Source organism: Heterocephalus glaber, unplaced genomic scaffold (assembly GCF_053883595.1).
Source record: "Heterocephalus glaber isolate CG9 unplaced genomic scaffold, H.glaber_assembly_v1.0 deba00001543, whole genome shotgun sequence".
NCBI classification, from domain to species: domain Eukaryota; kingdom Metazoa; phylum Chordata; class Mammalia; order Rodentia; family Bathyergidae; genus Heterocephalus; species Heterocephalus glaber.
Genome location: NW_028258336.1, coordinates 8,293,824 through 8,312,351, shown reverse-complemented (window position 1 = coordinate 8,312,351; position 18,528 = coordinate 8,293,824). Strand labels below are relative to the sequence as shown.

At 45.2% G+C, this 18,528-nt stretch overlaps 1 protein-coding gene and 1 long non-coding RNA gene across 2 annotated transcripts in view; one reads left to right on the top strand and one right to left on the bottom strand.

The window, feature by feature from the left end:
• Positions 1-5,824: 5,824 nt before the first annotated feature.
• LOC147824444 (uncharacterized) lies at positions 5,825-12,613 on the bottom strand. The gene is made up of 2 exons (XR_015442364.1): positions 11,777-12,613; positions 5,825-11,343 (listed from the first exon to the last, which is right to left on the bottom strand). It is a non-coding gene; the product is annotated as an uncharacterized LOC147824444 (long non-coding RNA).
• A 152-nt stretch (positions 12,614-12,765) lies between these two features.
• The window catches only part of Zswim6 (zinc finger SWIM-type containing 6), a 192,143-nt gene continuing 186,380 nt past the window's right edge, over positions 12,766-18,528 (top strand). Inside the window, exon 1 of the mRNA XM_087189574.1 lies at positions 12,766-13,534. Within this exon, the coding sequence (XP_087045700.1) occupies positions 12,781-13,534 (754 nt within the window). The 5' untranslated portion in view covers positions 12,766-12,780. The remainder of the gene's footprint in view (positions 13,535-18,528) is intronic.

The window sequence follows — 18,528 nt, the reverse complement described above, 5'->3', positions numbered from 1 at the left end:
ACAATGGTCATTGACAAATGTTAAGAGAAAACCCCTGACAGAACCAACCAGCCCTTGCAAATGGCTCCTGTCAAGGGTAAACAGGGTTGGTCCTACCTACAGAGTGCTCTGTGGCCAGAGGAGTTAGTGGCCTGTGTTAGACCTGCAAAAACAGAACTTGGCTGTGGATGTCAGGGCTCGCCTCCAGTGCCCTACCCCAATCAGCTGCCACTCGAGCTAAATTGAGTTTTATTGGTCAAAGCCAGTGCTGGAGTTGGGGGTCTGTGTGGTGTGGTTGTGGTGGGGGCTTCTCATTTGCCCTCAGGCCAATCAAAAGTCCCACCAGAATATTTTCAGTGGTTGGAGAAAGAGATCACATGTGACTTTGGCTCTGGAGTCATGCCTCTGTCATTGATGTTTTGTTCCTCAGGGCATGGCCAGAGGAAGATTTTCTGAGGCCAGCCAGACAGCTGGCTGTGTCCCCAGTGGCACCTTTCCCAGCTTTCTGGCTACACGCCTTTCACCTCACAGCTTCACTCTGAACCCTTATGGGGTGAAGTTGGCCAGCCTGCCACACCTGCAGGCACACAGCGACATTCCTCACAGCACAATGCTAAGCCTAACTGAGCTTGCACCCTCCATGAAAGACCTGGTGATGGAGGAATCTGAAGGTAGAGCCAGCAGAGGCTGAGGTAGAGCAGTGAATGGAGAATAAGGAAGGGGACCTGCCAAAAACATGAACAGACAGTTCACAGACAAACCCATGATCCCGTAAAAGACATAATAGCTGTGTGTACATGATACTCTCCTGAAGTCCCCTGGCATGATCATTCCAGTTAGTCTAGCCACCTTGAAGGCAAATTTCACAGCCTAGTTGAGTAATCCATTGTGCAGTGATTAGCTGTTAATGAAGCTGAAAAATGTAAATCATCCAACAAGTAATCTGAATTAATTTTTTATGATTAGCACTGCTAGACAAGCTAGTGTCACATGACAAAGACTAGGGGACAGAGACACAGACATTTGCACATAGTTATGACGTGCACACACAAACACACACAGAAAAATCTAGGCAAGGGGAACAAATATGCAACAGAGGATTCTGGAGGAAGAAACTTTCAAGGGCAGTCCATGAATTGAAGGTGTGAAATCCAAGGTGGAATTAATGAAATTCATTTAGTTCCCCCACCCCCCACCAGCAACAGAATCCCTCTCCCTACTAGCACCAGGGCCTGTCCTGACTTTAATTCTCTACAGGGGTTGGGACTCAGTTTAAAGAATCCCTTGGGAGCATAAACTGATAATGACTTCTACTCTTAGTCCTTTGAAGGATATTGATTGATATCTCTTAAAGAGATCTCATGAAGGTACAAAAGAATTAAATCTCTAATGGTTGAATTGGAAATCAGAAAATATATTTAGTCTGGATTTCTGGCCTTACTCAAACATACTTTTTGGTAGAAGCCTCCTCTGGGTATTTCTAAGGCCATGATTACAGGCGGGAGAGAGTAGTCAGCAGTGGGGTGGGGACTTGCAGTGGGGTGCGATTCATCTGGTACTTAATAGAAAATAAATCCTTAAAAGGAGAGGGAGAGGCCAGCAGGCTGAATTTCCATGCAGAAACAAACTAGTAGTTGTTTTTTAGAATCTTCCATATCTTTCCTTCAGGGAACTTTCACGCTTTTTGGTAGCATAAGGTGTGGATTATTGTAATATAGCATATTCTAACATGTTAAAACCAATTTATGTAGTCATATACATGCACATAAGTTTCCAGGTTCAAAATCAGAAAAAAATCAAGTCATACTAACAGAATGTTAAATTGTGGGCATTTGCCTATTAAGAAGGTAAGTAAACAATTTTCTTACCTTCCCAGAATTTTCAAAAATTTCAGTAACTATTGTTCAAATTTCCTGGAGATGTATGCAACTACTAACTGTTAAAGTTATAGAACAGCAACAACAAAAGCAACATCAAATGTTTTCTTACCCTGGAAGTTAAGATACTTAAATCTATCTGTGAAACAGACACAAAAAACTAAATCTAAGTGTATACAGCAAGGTTCTTCATAACTCACATTTGTAGGATATTAGGAAGAGCTCTATAAAGTATCTGGAGTTGAGAGGGTATCCAGAAGGAAAGAGAAAGGGACTCACTGAGAGTTCATAGTCCATGCTTTACAGTGTGACTTTAAGGGAGACCTTAAGCTGAGAGCCCACATCTGGGAGAGCATGATTACTTTTAAAGTAGCAGTTTGGAGGTAGAGAATTCCTGTCAGAGAACAATGCCTGGCACATTATAGGCACGAAGGTAAATATGTGTTGGTGACATAGAAGCGTGTATTTCAGATCCATTCCCTCAACACACAAATATTATTAAAGGCTGAAAACTCTAGAACCCCAATAGACTGGATATATCCCCCACTCCTAGTCTCTGAGATCATTGTTTCCTATTTCCATGGTAACTAAAAGGCTTGAAATTGCCAAAATTGAGAGACACTTGAGATGAAAGCCAGGAAAAAAAATTAACAAAAGACAAATGGTACAGGCAGCATGCATGACAGTGTGGTAAAGTTTTTGACATTTGTTTGGGAAGATTTTCTTCTTATTTCTTTGCTTGGAATAATGTGATGATTTCCAGAATGTAGCAGTAATAGCTTCACACCATGCTGCTGAATGTTCATCCGGTAGATTTTATTCTTTTCTTGAAGGGAAAGACCCGAGAGCTTTGGTAGCCATTGAGTGACTATAAGCTGTTAGCAATTGCTCTCCTGGCACACCTTGATATTAACCACAACGAGGAGGCCAGTCTGGCTGAGGTGCCCTTGCTCCCTCCCTTCTGTAGAGTGAACAAATATTTATTGAGCACCTACTATTTTTCCAGGCAATCTATCCTACATACAACTAAATGAAAAATTACAACTCAGATAAGGGCTCCTAGGAGAAGTCCACATAACTGCTGGAGTGTGTAATAGGGCGAACTGACCTGGCAGAGCAGCCAGGCTTTCCTAGGGAAGTGTGATTAAGCTGAGTAGGAGAAAACTAGGCTGCAGGACCTGGGGAAGGAGAACTTCCTGGCAGTGGGAACTCTTGGGCAAGGGCTCTTTGAGGAAATGAGTGTTCAAGGAACTGAAAGTAGGCTTGAGTGCCTCGCCTTGGCAGAGCCCCAGAGAGTGAAGGGAATGAAGTGTGCCAGGCCAGTTGGAGAGGTGGGCAGGGCAGGCCATTCCTGCTACACAGCCTTGCGTCTCACAGGGCAGGCTTGTGAAGGATCTGGTCTGCAGCCCTCCTCATTCCAGGGAGAATTCAGGTTGTAACAGGAATGCACAGTAGACTGATTGTCCACCTGTGTGTGATATATATATATATATATATAGAGAGAGAGAGAGAGAGAGAGAGAGAGAGGGAGAGGGAGAGAGGGAGAGGGAGAGAGGAGAGAGAGAGAGAGAGAGAGAGAGAGAGAGAGAGAGAGATCTAGCAGCAGCTTCTGGTTCATCTGAAATCTATCAGAATATTGCCATAGATTCTGGAAGTCTGGAAGTGAACCACCAGGTTCCAAAGGGTTGTAATTTTATGAAATACTTTAAACCTAAATCATATTCAAAATATATTATTTTATGCATGACAATTTGGTAGGCATCTCAGAGTCACCATGGATTTCTATTATTGTTACGGTTTAGATCTAAAATGCCTCTCCAAAGTCTCATGTATTTAGAGGTGGGGCTTTTGGAAGGTGATTGGATCCTGGGGCCTCTAAGCTCGTCCATGGATTAATCTGTTGATAAGTACAGGGGCTAAATGTGCTGTTAGGAGGCAGGGTCTGGTTGGAAAAGGTGTGTCACTGTGGCTATGCCTTTGGAAGGCTTATTTCCCTCCAAGGCTCCTCCCCCCTTCTCTCTTTGCTCTCTGGCTGCCATGGATTAAACACCCCCCACCCCACCTCCCGCGCCATGCTTTCCATCATACTATTTCTGCCTTGAAGACAACTGACCATGGACTCAAAACTTAAAATGTAAGTTGAATTAAACTTCTCTTCCCTTAAGAAGTGGGTGTTGGATATTGTGTTCCAGTAACAGGAAAGCCGACTGATACAATTATCACCCTGTGTTAACCCCTCAGAAGCCAGTTTGCACATTTTTTTTTTTTTTTGTACCAGGGATCGAACTCGGGACCTTGCACTTGGGAGGCAGGCAGCAGAACCACTGAGCTAAATCCCTGGCCCCCAGTTTGCACATTTTAAAATTTCCCATTATCCAGATCGTAGCTAGGATCCAGGAAGTCTGCATGCAGCCAAAATAAATGTCACAAAGATCACATATATTTTAACCAGAAGTAGTATTTAATGAAGAACGCAGTTGATTTTTATTTTACACACTATCCTGACAAGCAGTGTCTTTGCATTCTGAGCCACAACTAAGGGGAAGTAAAAATTCAGAAGAGAAAGGATGTTATGGGTGATTATATGACAATAAATAAAAGTAATGGAATGGCACAACTATAAAGGAGGCAAAAAAAGCTAAAGAAAAAACTATGAACATTAAATTAAAAGAAAGAAAGAAGACTGGGGGAAGGGAAAAAGAAAAGAAAGAAAAAGTGAAACAGAAGACACAAAGGGCTGGGGATGTAGCTCAGCAGTAGAGTATTGGTAGAGTGTGGACCAGGCCCTGAGTTCAGTCCCCAGCACTGAAAGGAAAACAAGCAAGAAAGCCAGCAAGCAACAACAAATCAGTGTGGGCCTTTAGATATGGACAAACAACTGCATACACCATAGCACATCTTAAAGAGTATCTTTGTACTTAGAATAAGCCCTTGCAATATGCTTAAAAAGTCAAGGAAGGGCAGGGCATTTAGCTCAGTGGCACTGTGCCTGCCTCATAAGCGCAAGGTCCTGAGTTCGATCCCTGGTACAAAAAAAACAACAACAAAAAAGAAGAAGTCCAGGAAGTATGTCAGATTTTAGAAAGATTTTTAGATTTTTAGGCTGCAGGGTTAAGCTTTGTAAGAGTTCTGGTGCTGATAAAGTAGATGTGCTCTTGGGGAAGCCTGTGTTTTCAGGATGTTCTCACAAAGGTTCTGCAGAGCCCTGGTTTTACTGCTGTCTGCTTCTGTGGAGGTGTTAATATAGATTTCACATTGAAAAAATGTCTGATATACCAGTGTTTGGTGCAACCTCTTCATTTTCACAAGTTACCTAATTCTGGGTTTGAACAAAGTCATTGAAAGTGACACTTTTCATATCTGAATTGTCATGATACTATTCTTGACAAGAAGTGAGTTCTTGAACATTTAAAAATATTGTGGGTGATAACATGTCCTTAATAAATCCATTTTACAGTTTGGTCTTCACATTTTCAACTATAGCTTTTATGTTTGTCTCTTACATGCAAATAGTCTTTATCTAGACCTAAGGTGCCCCCTAAAGTTACCTGGTTGTCTAACCTACAGCTTTAGTTCTTCCAGATAGGAATGAGAATGAACACAATACTGTTTGATTGCTCTGGAAAATGCTCGTGCTATATGCTTGCAAAATGATTTTGGAATGACATTATTTTCTGCAAATACAACCTTAATCTTTTGGCTACCTAGAGATTGTGTTCATATTACAGCATTTAGCATCTTAAATGTGTTTTTCTTGTACTGTATATCACATAACAGAGATGAAAAAGAGTGAAATGGCAGGTTGATGAAATTCTGAGGAAATCATTATTTTCTAAATTATAATTCTATAGTACCACTTTTTCAGTGTTTAAAAGTGGGACCCCCCCCCCCCAGTTAACACAGGTAAACACTGAAATAAGTATCTTCACTTTATGCAATTAAATAATGTTCTTTTATCTTTTTTTAAATTTATTTTTATTTTTTTGGTACTGGGGATCGAACTCGGGACCTTGCACTTGCTAGGAAGGCGCCAGAACCACTGAGCTAAATCCCCAGCCCCAATGTTCTTCTATCTTGTGATAATCTTTCTTTCTTTTTCTTTTTCTTCCCCTAGTACTGGGGACTGAACTCAGGACCTTGCACTTGTGGAGCAAACACGGTGCCGCTGGGCTAAATCCCCAGCCTATCTTGTGATACTCTTAACAAAATACCTAGTAAAAAGAAAGGGAAACACTAAAAACTATAATTGAATGTGGCATTTCCTATTTCTTTTGGCTACCACTTAGGTTTTAACCTTGTTTTGGGGCCTGGTAAACATTCCAGTTCGGAGATGTTTTCATTTCATAAGATCGTCACCATTGCATTTTGGATTGAAATGAACAGTGGAATGATGATCGGGTGGTCCATTTTCACAATACTGAAACTGTATAGACTACATTTATGCTATAATTTTTTCTAAAAATTAAGAGGTTATCTTTAATATTTAATAAAAGCAAATACAGCGTCTTTTACTTGGGAGGTTACAGAATTATTATCCAAATTTTGAAATATCAGGCAACCTGATTTTTGATGTTGAGATGTAATGATTTATTTTTCAAAATTCCTGATAAATTTAAAGGCGTCCATCTTAACGGAATATATGGGCGGGGCTGTGGGGAAAAAGGAACCCTTCTCCATTGTTGCTAGGTGTGTAGAAATCAGTGTGAAGATTCTTCAGAGAACTACAACTGGAGGTTCCATTTGGCTCAGCTATTCCCCTTCTTGGTATCTTCCTGAAAGAATTAAAAGCATCATACCACATTGATACACGTACACCTATGTTTATAGTGGCATAGCTATAAACTTGTAATAGTTAAATCTTGGAAATAGCCCAAATGCCCATTAACTGATGAATGGGTAAAGAAGATGTGGGTTTTTTTTTTTAATACAATGGAGTACTTCTCTGCCATAAAGGATGAGCTTGAGACATTTATAGCTAAATGGATGCGCCTTGAGAGCATACTCTTAAGTGAAATAAATTGAACACACATGTTTAAATACCACTTTGTTTCTCTGGTGTGAGAAACCAAAAGTGGAAACAAGGAATAAAATGTATAATAAACATTGGAAAATGGGAAGAAAATGTTCAAATGAGAAGGGGAACAAGGGAGGGGAGGGGAAAGGAAAGAAGGACAAGAAAAAAAAGAAAAGTAAAAATGGAAACGAAGCTTTTGTACTTAAGGGAAGGGGGGAGTGTGGGGGGGTGTCCTAGGTATAGTGCTTCAATTTTAACTTCAGAACCAAGATTTCAATATGAACCAGGCTGCTGTTGAAGTACATGTATATTATAAATTACCTCATGTGTGTTATACTTTCATGTTATTATCTTTTCTAAGAAAACAAAGTCCCTATTATTCCTATTGCAAAGCACACAGGAATTAAGAAAGTACAGTAATTAAAAAAATTATCCAGTAAATGTACTATTCTTAACTTGTTTTATATTACTTATACCTATTGTCTATATAGCTTTAATTTATAGCTGTCAGTTTACATTGGCATGTCTGGCAAAGAAAATTGAAGTTTACGAGTTTTATAAAAAAAAAAAAGGGATGGGGATGGGAGGGCCAGGGATTTAGCTCAGTGGTGTCCCTGCCTGCCTCGCAAGCAAGTGCAAGGTCCTGAGTTAAATCCCTGGTACCAAAAAAAAGGGATGGGAAAGACTGGTTGATTAGTGGGTGAATATACTTTCTAATAATTACAGCAAATTGCAAAAGAGTCCATCTTAAGGAATGGAGCAGTGTGGATTAGTGAATAACAATGTGGTGGGAAATGCTATGTTCCCAATTTGGCTTATTTTGAAGAATTATCCAGGGCATGAGTTAAAAAGACTTTAAGCCTCCCCCCAGCCCTGCTGATCAGAGTCTTCATGACAGAGATAAAGAAAAATCTGTATTTCAAACAAGTGTTCCAAGTGACTCTTATAATCTGACAGTTTGGGAAATAATGGATAATGGAAAAAGTTCTAGTTTTGTAGCTAGATGGACTGAATTTTAATATCTGCTTGATTAGGAGCCAAATAATCTTTGTAGAAAATTTCTGAGCCTCAGTTTCTTCGTTTCTTGGGTAAGGGGGGCTGGGGCCTTATTACTGTTTGTGCAAGACTTAGCACTGAGTCTGTGCTCTCTAAAAATATCAATAGTAAGAGATTAGTGGCTTGATTTCCCAGGATATAACAAAGTTAAAATGGACTGATTTCTTCCCTTCTTCAAGAATGGAGCAACTTTTTTAAACTGATCAGTTCTTTATTGATCATTCCCTGCTATTTTTTCTTTTGCCCAAGAATATACTTGTAGGAGATGAGAGGCCAGAAGACTCTTTTGGCACTTTCTCTTATTATTGGACATTTTTCACTGATTATCATCACTACTATCTCATTCTTCATCCTTTTTAGCCATAGAGTAAAATTCTCTGTCATTCCACTGGAAGGGAGAATAATGCCTAGTTCATAGGTTAACTAAGCTATTTTAGACTTTTATTTCCTTCTAAACAATTGAATTATATTCTATAGAACATAATTGGCTTTGGCTATAATATAAAAATATAACCCTGTATGAAAAAGAACATGGAAATGAGCATAACTCTGTGTCCATCTTCAGATGACTTTAAGTTTCTTAGATCTAATCCAATTTCCATGTCTTGGAATCTTCCTACTAATGCTAAATTACTGTGCTAATTAACTGGAATGACTAGCAATAATGGTGAGGCAATGTTATTTTCTCTTTCTGTATGCCTCCTCCTAAGCACTGAGATTGTGTGTTCCTGCCATCAAAGGGCAGTTTTCAAACTTTAGCGTAAAGAAGGCTCTTGTGGGAAGCCTGCCACGTGTTAATTTCTGCTTACCAGCTCTGAAGTTGTGTACATTGTGCTCTGGGGCACTGTAGGGGTTTCCAAAAACTACTGCTCCAGGAATTTGATAAACTGCTGTTACATTTAATTCAAATTTTCATTTTTATTTTATTGGTACCAGGGAATGAATTTAGGACCTTGCTCTTTCGAGGCAGATGGTGGAACCGAGCTAAATCCCCAGTGGAGGAGCCATGCAAGATTCTTGGCTAGGACTCCACTGGCTCTTTTTAAATACATCCTTTTGTCATTCCATCTATTATCTATGCATCCAACTGCAATGAGCCAGGTGCTGAATAAGGTGACTGGCTAGATGCAGGGAGCTCTGAGTCAGTTTGGCTACCAGGGGTACTATTTGTGGGGTCTTTCAAGGAGTCTAGCCCCTGACCATACTGACCAATGTGGTATGGTGTGATGTGATGTGATGAATCACTATACATGGGAAGCTGGAGACTTTCTGTACTTTGATTTCCTACCATTGCCTAATGGTAAACACTGGAGAAGATTCTACCCCTAATTTTGTCCCTGGGGTAGAGGCCTTTTGAAAAGGGCAATTATAATTTAGTAATGACTTACATGAATAGTAGAGAAAACACCATAAATCCTCAAAAAAGGAGAGGTGGCACAAGCATCAGCCAATTATGACATAGTATCATTTGGCTCAAGAGTGTAGCTAACTTCTGGGGACACAGAAGCCTGCAGTGCAGTGGTGGGCCCTCAGACTACAGAGATCTAGAAGGAGGAATACTCCCAAGCTTCACAGAAGTTGTACTTAGGGAAGAGAGAAGACAATAGCTCAGGCAAGAGTAAAACTAACTGTGATGGTAGGCAGAATGGTAGAAATGTCACAAGAAAGATCCAAAGTGTTAGAAGGGGTCCAGAAGAGAAAGCACACAGCAGGTGGGCTTTTCCAGAGCAAGTGGCATTTGAATAAATCTTTGAAAGAAGGGGTAGGAATTTGATGAGTTGCAAGGAGAGTGAGAGAGGGAGAAAGAGAGATTGAAGCGGGGGGAGAAGGAGGACGAAAGAGAGAAAAGAGAAGAGAATTCAGACTGCAGGAATGTCTTGAGGAAAAGTGTAGAGTGGACAAACCCTGTTGAGACAAAATGAAATTCCTGTTGGGAAATGGGGAAATGTTCTCTTGGATTTTAGTGGCAGACTGGAAGTTGAGTTTGGTCAAGATCAGATGTGAGTTTGGACTTTTTCCAGCAGACAGCAGGGAGCCTTTAAAGGGACTTGAGCAGGAGAGTGACACCATCAGAAATGTACTTTAGGAAGCACAGCAGCTGGGTGGAGGAGGATTTGGAGGAGGAAAGGCTATACAATCACACCAGTGAGGAGGCTCTTGCAGAGTGAAGAGGAGGAATAATTGACTGTGAGCAGCAAGAAGGGCCAGGACAGAGAACACAGCAAGTAAAATTGTGGGAGTTGCAGGCAAAAGGCAAAGTTGAAGAGGAATATAGCTGGAGGGCCTGGAAACAGGTGAAAACAGCAATAAAAATTCAAGGGAAAGAAGAGAATGTAGATTCTGGGGAAAAGTAGCACTTTGGGTTTGAGGTGGCCATGGGTATCCTGCTAGTGATGGAAAAATGAGTGGCCACTGAAAAGAAATGAGTTGATAGAGAGACGGTGGTTTGGGAAGAAGTTTTGGGGTGGTGAAAACTCTCCAAGGGTGGGTCACCAAAAATGGAGAAGAGCACCATGATAGGTTGTAGGGCAGGGTGTAGATTAAACAATTTGGAGTTTAAGAAACTAAAAAATGGGTACAGGAAGATGAGTTCAGGACACTGGAGAGATGGCGAGTCAGGGAAACGGATTTGTGTGTGTGCATGTAAGGGTCAGTTCAAGTGGGAGAGAGGCCAATGTCAGAAACTGCAGGACAAGCTGGGTCAGATCCTGCCCAGGATTTGTCTCTGAATTAGAACTAAACTAGACACCCTTCAGAGAAGGGCCTTGCCTTAAATCTGTCTTTGGTTCATTATAATATTGAAATAAAGGTTAGGCACCTCCTAAGGTGTCTATTTTCTTCTTTAGTGTGAATTAATCTCTTCCACTAATAGCCCATATGGCCCTGGATGAGTCACTTATCCCGTCTGGGCGCGCTGGTTTTGTCATCTTTAACCCTCCAGTGCACGTGTGAAAATACTAGGTAATCTATACACTACACAAGCCTAAATCCTACCATGACGAGTTTTCAAGGCAGAATAAATAGAGCTTAAATGGTTTTTTCAACTTACTTTCTTCTGCCACCCATGTTTTAAAATTAGTTTTACTTTTTAACGAGATCTAAAAATGAATCAACTGGAGGAAAGGGACTTCGCCATCCATTTGCCCACGAAGATCTTCCTATTCCTCTACCCGGGCCTTTTCCTAGGCATTGAGGAGGTGCCCAGAAAAATACCAGATGGATATACAGAAACATAATGTCACCAAAATTTTCCTAACAAGTAAGCAGCTATGGAAAGTCGGCCAGCGTCCCCTCTCTAGGGACCTGCAGCCTGGGGCTCCAAGGCAGGCCGGAAGAGGAGTTCAAGGTCTCAGCCGCATCGGCCCAACCTGCGTGATTTTCTTTAAAATGCCCAAGGAGTCCGGCTGTGGGTCCAACCTGAAAAGACGCAAAAGTGTCAAGGGAGATACGGGTATCTTCAACAACAGGACAGTAGCTGTAACATTGTTTACAGTACAAACAGGAGGTGGGGCAAAGAGTGAGGGTGTCTAACGTGGCAATTAAGTCTGCGGCTGGGACCAGATCTGCTCGATCTCCCTGAGCGCGAATAATGTCCGCAGGGTCCCTGCTTCAAACCCGCACCGGCGCCCTGCGCTCCCCGCCTGTTGCCGGCTCCCGCAGCCTCGTCCCGGGAGGACAGTCAGTCCGGGCGCCGCCAGGCGGCGGGGAGCGCGGCACGCGATTGGAGCGCCAGCGCGGGGTCGCAGCCGGGCCGTGGCCCGAGTGCGCACCGGGGGCGCCGTCTGCAGGCGGCCGGGCCGTAAGCGCGCGCCCGTGGGGTGTGCGCCCGCCCCGCGGCGTGTGTACTCACAAAGGTGTGCGTGCTAAGTCCACGGCCCGGGCGTGCGCTCTACCCGGAGCCGCAGCACCCAGGGTGTGGAGAGCGATCCTCCCCCTCAGCTTCCCGGCTGGAGGGGCCGACGGGGTACAAGGGCGGGGCGGCCGCGGCCGGCTCCGGACGCGCGCGGTGCGGCTGCGAGGCAGGTCGGAGCGCGCTGCACGTTTTCGGGCGCTCGGCCGGCTCGGCGCTCAGAACAGACGCGGGGCTGGGGGCCAGGTGCGCTGCAGCTTCGCGGGGCAGCGAGGCGGGCGCTCCTCTTCCCTACCCGGGTCTGCAAAAGTGAAGTGGAAAACAGCCGCGGAGCGCAGCCTCTTCCCCGCCCCCGGCGCCGCAGTTCGGCTGGGGCTGGGGGGAGTTCCCCCAGCCCGACTGGAAGGAAAGCGTGCGGCCCTGGGCGCGCCTCCTCCGCTTTCCTCCACTCGCGTCCCCGGGGCTCCGTGCCTCATTTCTTTGTTTTGAAAGCGCCTCCTCCGCCCAGAGGCTTTTTCCCCGGGGGGCAGGCTGACGGGGGTGGGGCATCGGACCGCGGGCCCGCCCCCCACTTAGCGTGGAAACCCTCCTCTCCGCACACCCGACTCCCTCTCCCTGCCTGCAGCGACCCAGGAGGCGCGTTCTCACTTGTCGGACATCAAAGGGAGGCAGGGAACTGGAGGGGTAGGCTGGCCAGGCAGGGGGTGCAGGGACCTACCCACCTTGGACCAGACCCTGCGGCCCGCCCCCTCCTGCGGGAACCCCGCCTGAGCCCGGCCCCCCCACGTCATGGCAGCCTGACACTCTCACAACCCACCAGGCACCAACCCCGCCGCCCCCGCCACTCCTGTGTCCACCAAGTGCTCTATTTATGTTTCAGTCCAGTGATTTGCATAGGCCCCGCCTCCAGCTTTAGGTTCTCCCTATTGGAGCCCCGCCTCACCCTTGACGTCACGACAGAGTCCACACCCCCTTTTGCCCGTACAAGGAGCGGCGAGCCCTAGATGGCAGCGTGGCGTCGCCGCGGCGTGTGCGTGTCGCGCTTCCTTGTGCCGTTTATAGGGTCCAGGCACTTCCGCTGTCGGGTTAGAAGCGGCGCGGTCATGGCGGAGCGCGGACAGCAGCCTCCTCCCGCGAAACGGCTCTGCTGCCGGCCGGGCGGCGGCGGGGGCAGCAGCGGCGGCGGCGGCGGCGGCGGCGCGGGCGGCGGCGCGGGCGGCGGCTACAGCTCTGCCTGTCGGCCGGGCCCGCGGGCGGGCGGCGCAGCGGCGGCGACGGCGTGCGGGGGCGGCGCGGCGTTGGGGCTCCTGCCGCCAGGGAAGACCCAGAGCCCCGAGTCGCTGCTGGACATCGCAGCTCGCAGAGTGGCGGAGAAGTGGCCCTTCCAGCGCGTGGAGGAGCGCTTCGAGCGCATCCCGGAGCCCGTGCAGCGCCGCATCGTCTACTGGTCTTTTCCCCGCAGCGAGCGAGAGATCTGCATGTACTCGTCCTTCAATACCGGCGGCGGCACCGCGGGCGGCCCCGGCGACGACGGCGGCGGCCCCGGTGGCGCGGGCGGCGGGGCAGGCGGCGCGGGCGGCGGTGGCTCCTCGTCCTCGCCAGCCGCCACCTCGACCGCTGCCGCCGCCGCCGCGGGGGCCGGGGCCCCGTCGGTGGGGGCCGCTGGGGCAGCGGACGGCGGCGACGAGACGCGGCTGCCCTTCCGCCGGGGTATCGCGCTGCTGGAGAGCGGCTGCGTAGACAACGTCCTGCAAGTCGGTGAGTCACGGGGCAGCCGCGGGCCGTCGGTCCATCCGTCCTCCCTGCGGGGACCCCTCCCCGGCGCCCTCCGCGGACCGGACGGCCCCCCCCCACCCGTCCCCGCCCCCGTCTCCGTCTCCCCAGCCCGGCGGCGCGAGTGGGAAATGAATCAGCAGGACGCGCCCCTCTGCGGGGTCGGCGCCCCTGGCCCGCGCCGCCGCCTCTCTCGCCTCCCGCCAGCGCGCATCCTGGAAGGCTGCTCGCGGGCCGGGGGGCGACGTGGACAAAGGCGTGGGGGGCTGCCCGGCTCGGCAAGGGTGTGTGGCGGGGCCGTGCGGGGCGGGGGAGGGGGCGCGGGCCGCGTAGACAATGCCGGCCGGGCAGAGCCGGGCCAGGCTGCTCCGCTCTTCGCTCGCCCCCTCTCCCGGCGGTCGCCGCTCCTTTTTCTTCCTCTCCCCCCGCGATTTGTGGGAGGGGAATTCACGGAACGTTGTTCGGCCGCCGCTCCGCCCTGGCCCCGACGGGAGGAGCGGCCGAGGCGCTCCGGGGTCGCCGCGGTGTCGGGCTCCGCCGAGCGCCCCGCGCGGAGCCCTCTGCACCCCCCGCATCTCCTGGCTCCTCGAGCAGTGCGGGCGGGAGGCCAGCAGGAGCGGGCCGGCCCCTCCACGGAGAGCCGGGTGGTAGGGACGAGCCCATGCGAGCAGGGTCGGGTAGCCCGTCCTCCAGGCGAGCTGCGGGGCACCCGGGACGGCCCCCGGGCTGGGGCGCGCGGGCGGAGGCCGGCGGGGCGCTCTCGCGTCCCCCGCGCGGCTGCCCGGCGCGACCCCGCACTTTGTTCTCCTTTGCAGGTTTATTTGTGCCCGTTTCCATTTTCTCTCACCCTCTGGAAAAGGGGAAAGCAAACAAAAGAGTCTTTCTTATTTCTTTTCAGGGCATGTAAAGTAGAAGATATTTGACAAAGGCGAGAGAAGGACTTATGATTTAAAGCTGCACACCCTCCTTTCTCTGACAGACCATGAGAGTTATATCAAAATGCTGATTTTTAGAAAAGCATCCCCTGCTCCTCCACCCCAAAATGTTTTCTTTTTTTCTGTCCAGATAATCTTTTCCAGCCTTAGCGGTCGGAATGTTTGGACTGGACTGGGATGAACAATGCTGTAGTGAAACTCCGCACTCCTAGTATTTTTCTCCTGATTGCCAATGTTGTATTTCCTACCCCCTCCCGTGTTAGTCTTCTTGAGATTGCATGTCCAACACAGTACCAGATGAGTGGGGATCGATTTGGAGGCATCTCTCTTTTTTAACTTCTTTTCTCTTTTTCTGTGGTCATTTCTTTTTAAGGTCTTCTTTGGGGGTAGGTGGGGTCTGGATAGTGCCCCAGGAGAAGTAAAATTTGTTTTAATCTTGTCTGGTTAATTTGAATTCTAATGCAATCTGCAAACGTGATTTTCTGCATGGCCATTTATTTCCAAAGGCAGCCCCCAGTGTTGCCTTTTCTATGCTCAGCACTCTTTTTTTTGGGGGGGGGGTAGTGCATTTGAGGTTGTCCATCCTTTTTTTCTCCTTTTTAAACATCTAATTAACATTCTTTCAAGTCTTTTTTGTTTCTTTGCTTGTTTCCTTGCGGATTGAAGCACATCTATGGTTGCTCAGTATAACAAACTAGACTGCGAATTTTTATGGCTTGGCTGGCAGTGTTGAGGTGGTTTTTTTTTTTTTTTTCCTCCCTCTGTGCTTGACTCTGCTTGCAAGCAATGAGGAATGACAGGAGAGCACATAGGGAGGGTTTCTTGGCTGATTGCATTTAAGCCAGGAATTCACTGTGAAAATAAAGCCAAGGGGCGATAAATAAAAGATGCAATCTTCTCTAGGAGACAGACACACAGCGTGGGCTTTGCCTGCTTTCATCAGTGGAAGAGGCCTGGGTGAGTAGTTGTAAAAAGAAAATAGTAACTTTTTGAATAGTCCCCAAAGGGTAAGGAGGCCGCTGAATGGAATTGGCAGTGGTGGATGAGAAGTGAAGAGTTTGAAGAGTTGACCTTCTAGTGCAGTTTGAAGGGTTAACCACCACTTTGGAAACACATAATGTGCTAAACAAGTGCTGTACAAATCGTGGAAAATATTCTTTATTCCCCTCTGAGTTACCAGTTTCCTTAACTTCCAACTTGTAGTACTTGTGCCAGCCAGCTTAGAGATGGGAGGATGTTAAATGCCTGGCAGCTGGCACTGAGAGGGAAAATTTCTGACCAGCCCCTCCCCTCGGTGGGGAATGGGAGAGGGTGGCTGGACTCAGGGTCTAACTCAAGTGAAGGAACAGTTTGAATTGGAATACTCACTCACGAGGCTTACTTTATACTTGTGACTTGAGGTGGTTTTTTGGAATGTGTTTTGTTTCAGAATCTGGGTGGAAAAGAACAGAATACTGTGTTAGCACCATAAGCAGTTTTCTGTTTTTGTACAGTTATGTTTGCTTTCACAGAAATTAGCTATTGACTTTTGTAGAGATGACTGAATTACAGCTACACTGGGGCTAAGTCGAATTGTTGAACTTTATTTTACATCTGTGCTTTTGAAGATTATCTAACGATCCAATGGCAGAGAGTTGGGCTTGCCAGAAATTAAGCCTATTTGGTAGTTATTTTGCAGTGCTTAGATTTTAAGATGAAATTTAAAAGTAATAAAACCTTTGGTATACTAGTTGTAAGCACTATCATATCATTTGATTATAGGAAAGTTAGAGAAACTAGTTGATTGATTTTTGTTAAATAATGATATCGAAAGGAATTTGCCTCTTGTCGGTGCTGTTATGTAAAAATAAACATCATTTAAGTAATGATTAAGACGTTACTATATAAATGATTTCCCCCGAATTTTTGCTTGAGAAAAAGCTTCCTCCCTTAAATAAGCTAAAACTCAGATTGTGAAGGAAAAGACAGATAAATTTACTTGAATAAAAATTTAAAAATTTCTGTAGGGCTGAAGACACCATAATAAACCAAGATAAGCAGCTAACTTAGACAAATATTTACATTATATTTGATCAAAGGCTGGCAGAAAACTAATAACTGGTTAAAAAAGAGAAATAGGAGGAAAGTGGATAACATTTCAGAGACTAAGAAATGCAAATGGTTAATAAACATACTCTTCATTCTTACATAAAATATAAATGAAATTCTATTTCTGTCTACCACATTGGTGAAGACTAAAAAGAGCTAGTTAGTAATATACCCAGAATTGGTTGAGGAGGTGGGAGAAATGAATGCTGCCTACCCTGCCACTAGGTACAATCTTTTTGTGTTATTTTAAGGAATTTGGATATAGATAATATATATTATCTATAATATAGATAATGATATTAGTGCATACAGATGTTTTCTATAATTGTGATCATTGCAGTATGGACTGCTGTCTGGTTTGCAATACTGAAAAGCTGGAATCAACCTAAATTTCCATTGGAAGGGTTAAGAAGTACTCAGTGGAATACAATGCAACCGTGAAAAAGTGAAATAGATTTATATAACAAGGAAGAGTGACTGGAATATTTCATTTTTAGTACTTTTGATGTAATGTAAAATTTTTAATTAGTACATAATGATTATATTTATTGTGGAGTGTTGGTATATGTACATAACATCTTAATTCTTTTTCTTCCCATCCTCTCCTCTCCCTATATTTCACTTTAAATGCAATAAAGAACTTTATAAAAATGCTGAAAGTTGTGTTTAAAATAAAGAAGACAGACTCGTGTGCCAATGCATAACACATCTGGAAGGCGACACAAACGACTTGGATGGAGAGCAGTTATTTTTGGAGAAGAGCAATCAAATGAATGGGGTGGATTTTACTTCTTTATGCCTGTCTTATCATTGGTTTCTTTTAATACTAGAAGCATATATTTTGTAATAAACTTAAAAAATTATCCCTAACTTTAAAATTTATATTGTTTTGAGAAATCAGTGTTTGCATGTATGTGCAGGCATGACTTTTGTGTGAGCATGCAAGTCCTTTCTGAAGACCTAGTGCCCCCTTTGGTGTTGAGACACAGTTTCCTTATTTGTGACTAAATAGTCAATTTAGGAGCAAAATGAAATCTGATTTTTGTATGACAAAGCTGAGAAGGAATGAATTTCTGTTGTTACTTGGTGGTGTGGTACTTATTGAACCCAGGGCCTTTGCACTGAGCTACAGTCCTCAAACTTTTAAAAAATTTTTTATTTTATTATTTTTTATTTTGGTCTAAGTTGTTCAGGCTGGGCAGAATTTGTAATCTTTCTGCCTCAGCCTCCAGAGTGCTCAGATTATGGGCATGTGCTATCATGCCTGGAAAATAAGTTTTAAAGGAAATTGTGCTAGGAATTAATTTTGAAGGAAATTGTGCTTTTCTTTTTCTGTTTATTGCTTTTGAGAGAAAATGTTGCCTGGGATTTTATTAACACATTTTATTTCTTTGTTTCTATTTATTGAGACAGTCTTGCTATGTAGTTTAGGCTGTCCTTGAACTCAACTACGTAGCCCAGGCTGACCTCAAACTCTTGGCAGTCTTGCCTCAGCCCCCTGAGTTCTGGGATTATAGGCATGCACACCACCACACCCAGCTAACACACATTCTTATTATGGTCTTTTCAGATAAATGACTTAAAAATTTTTTTTTTTTTGAGTGACAAGGCTTTAAAAGGGGATTATTGTTAGAATTAAGGTGAATAAAAATTTTCAGTCAGTTTTTTCTTTGAGTATTTTGATTTTCTTCACAGATTGAAGATAACAAGAGATGTAATTCCAAATGCACTTTCAGAGTTGGGCGAGTACATTTTATTGAATGTGTTTTCAAGGTTTAAGTAATCTAGAACAATTGTATAGGATTCTGTGCTTTTTCTGCCTTTTTTCTCCTTTAGTGCTGGGGATCAAACCTAGGACCACACACATGCTATAGGCAAGTGCTTTACTACTGAGCTGTGTCCCCAGCCCATTTTCTGCCTTTTGATTAGTGAAAAAATTACATTAAAGAAATTTTG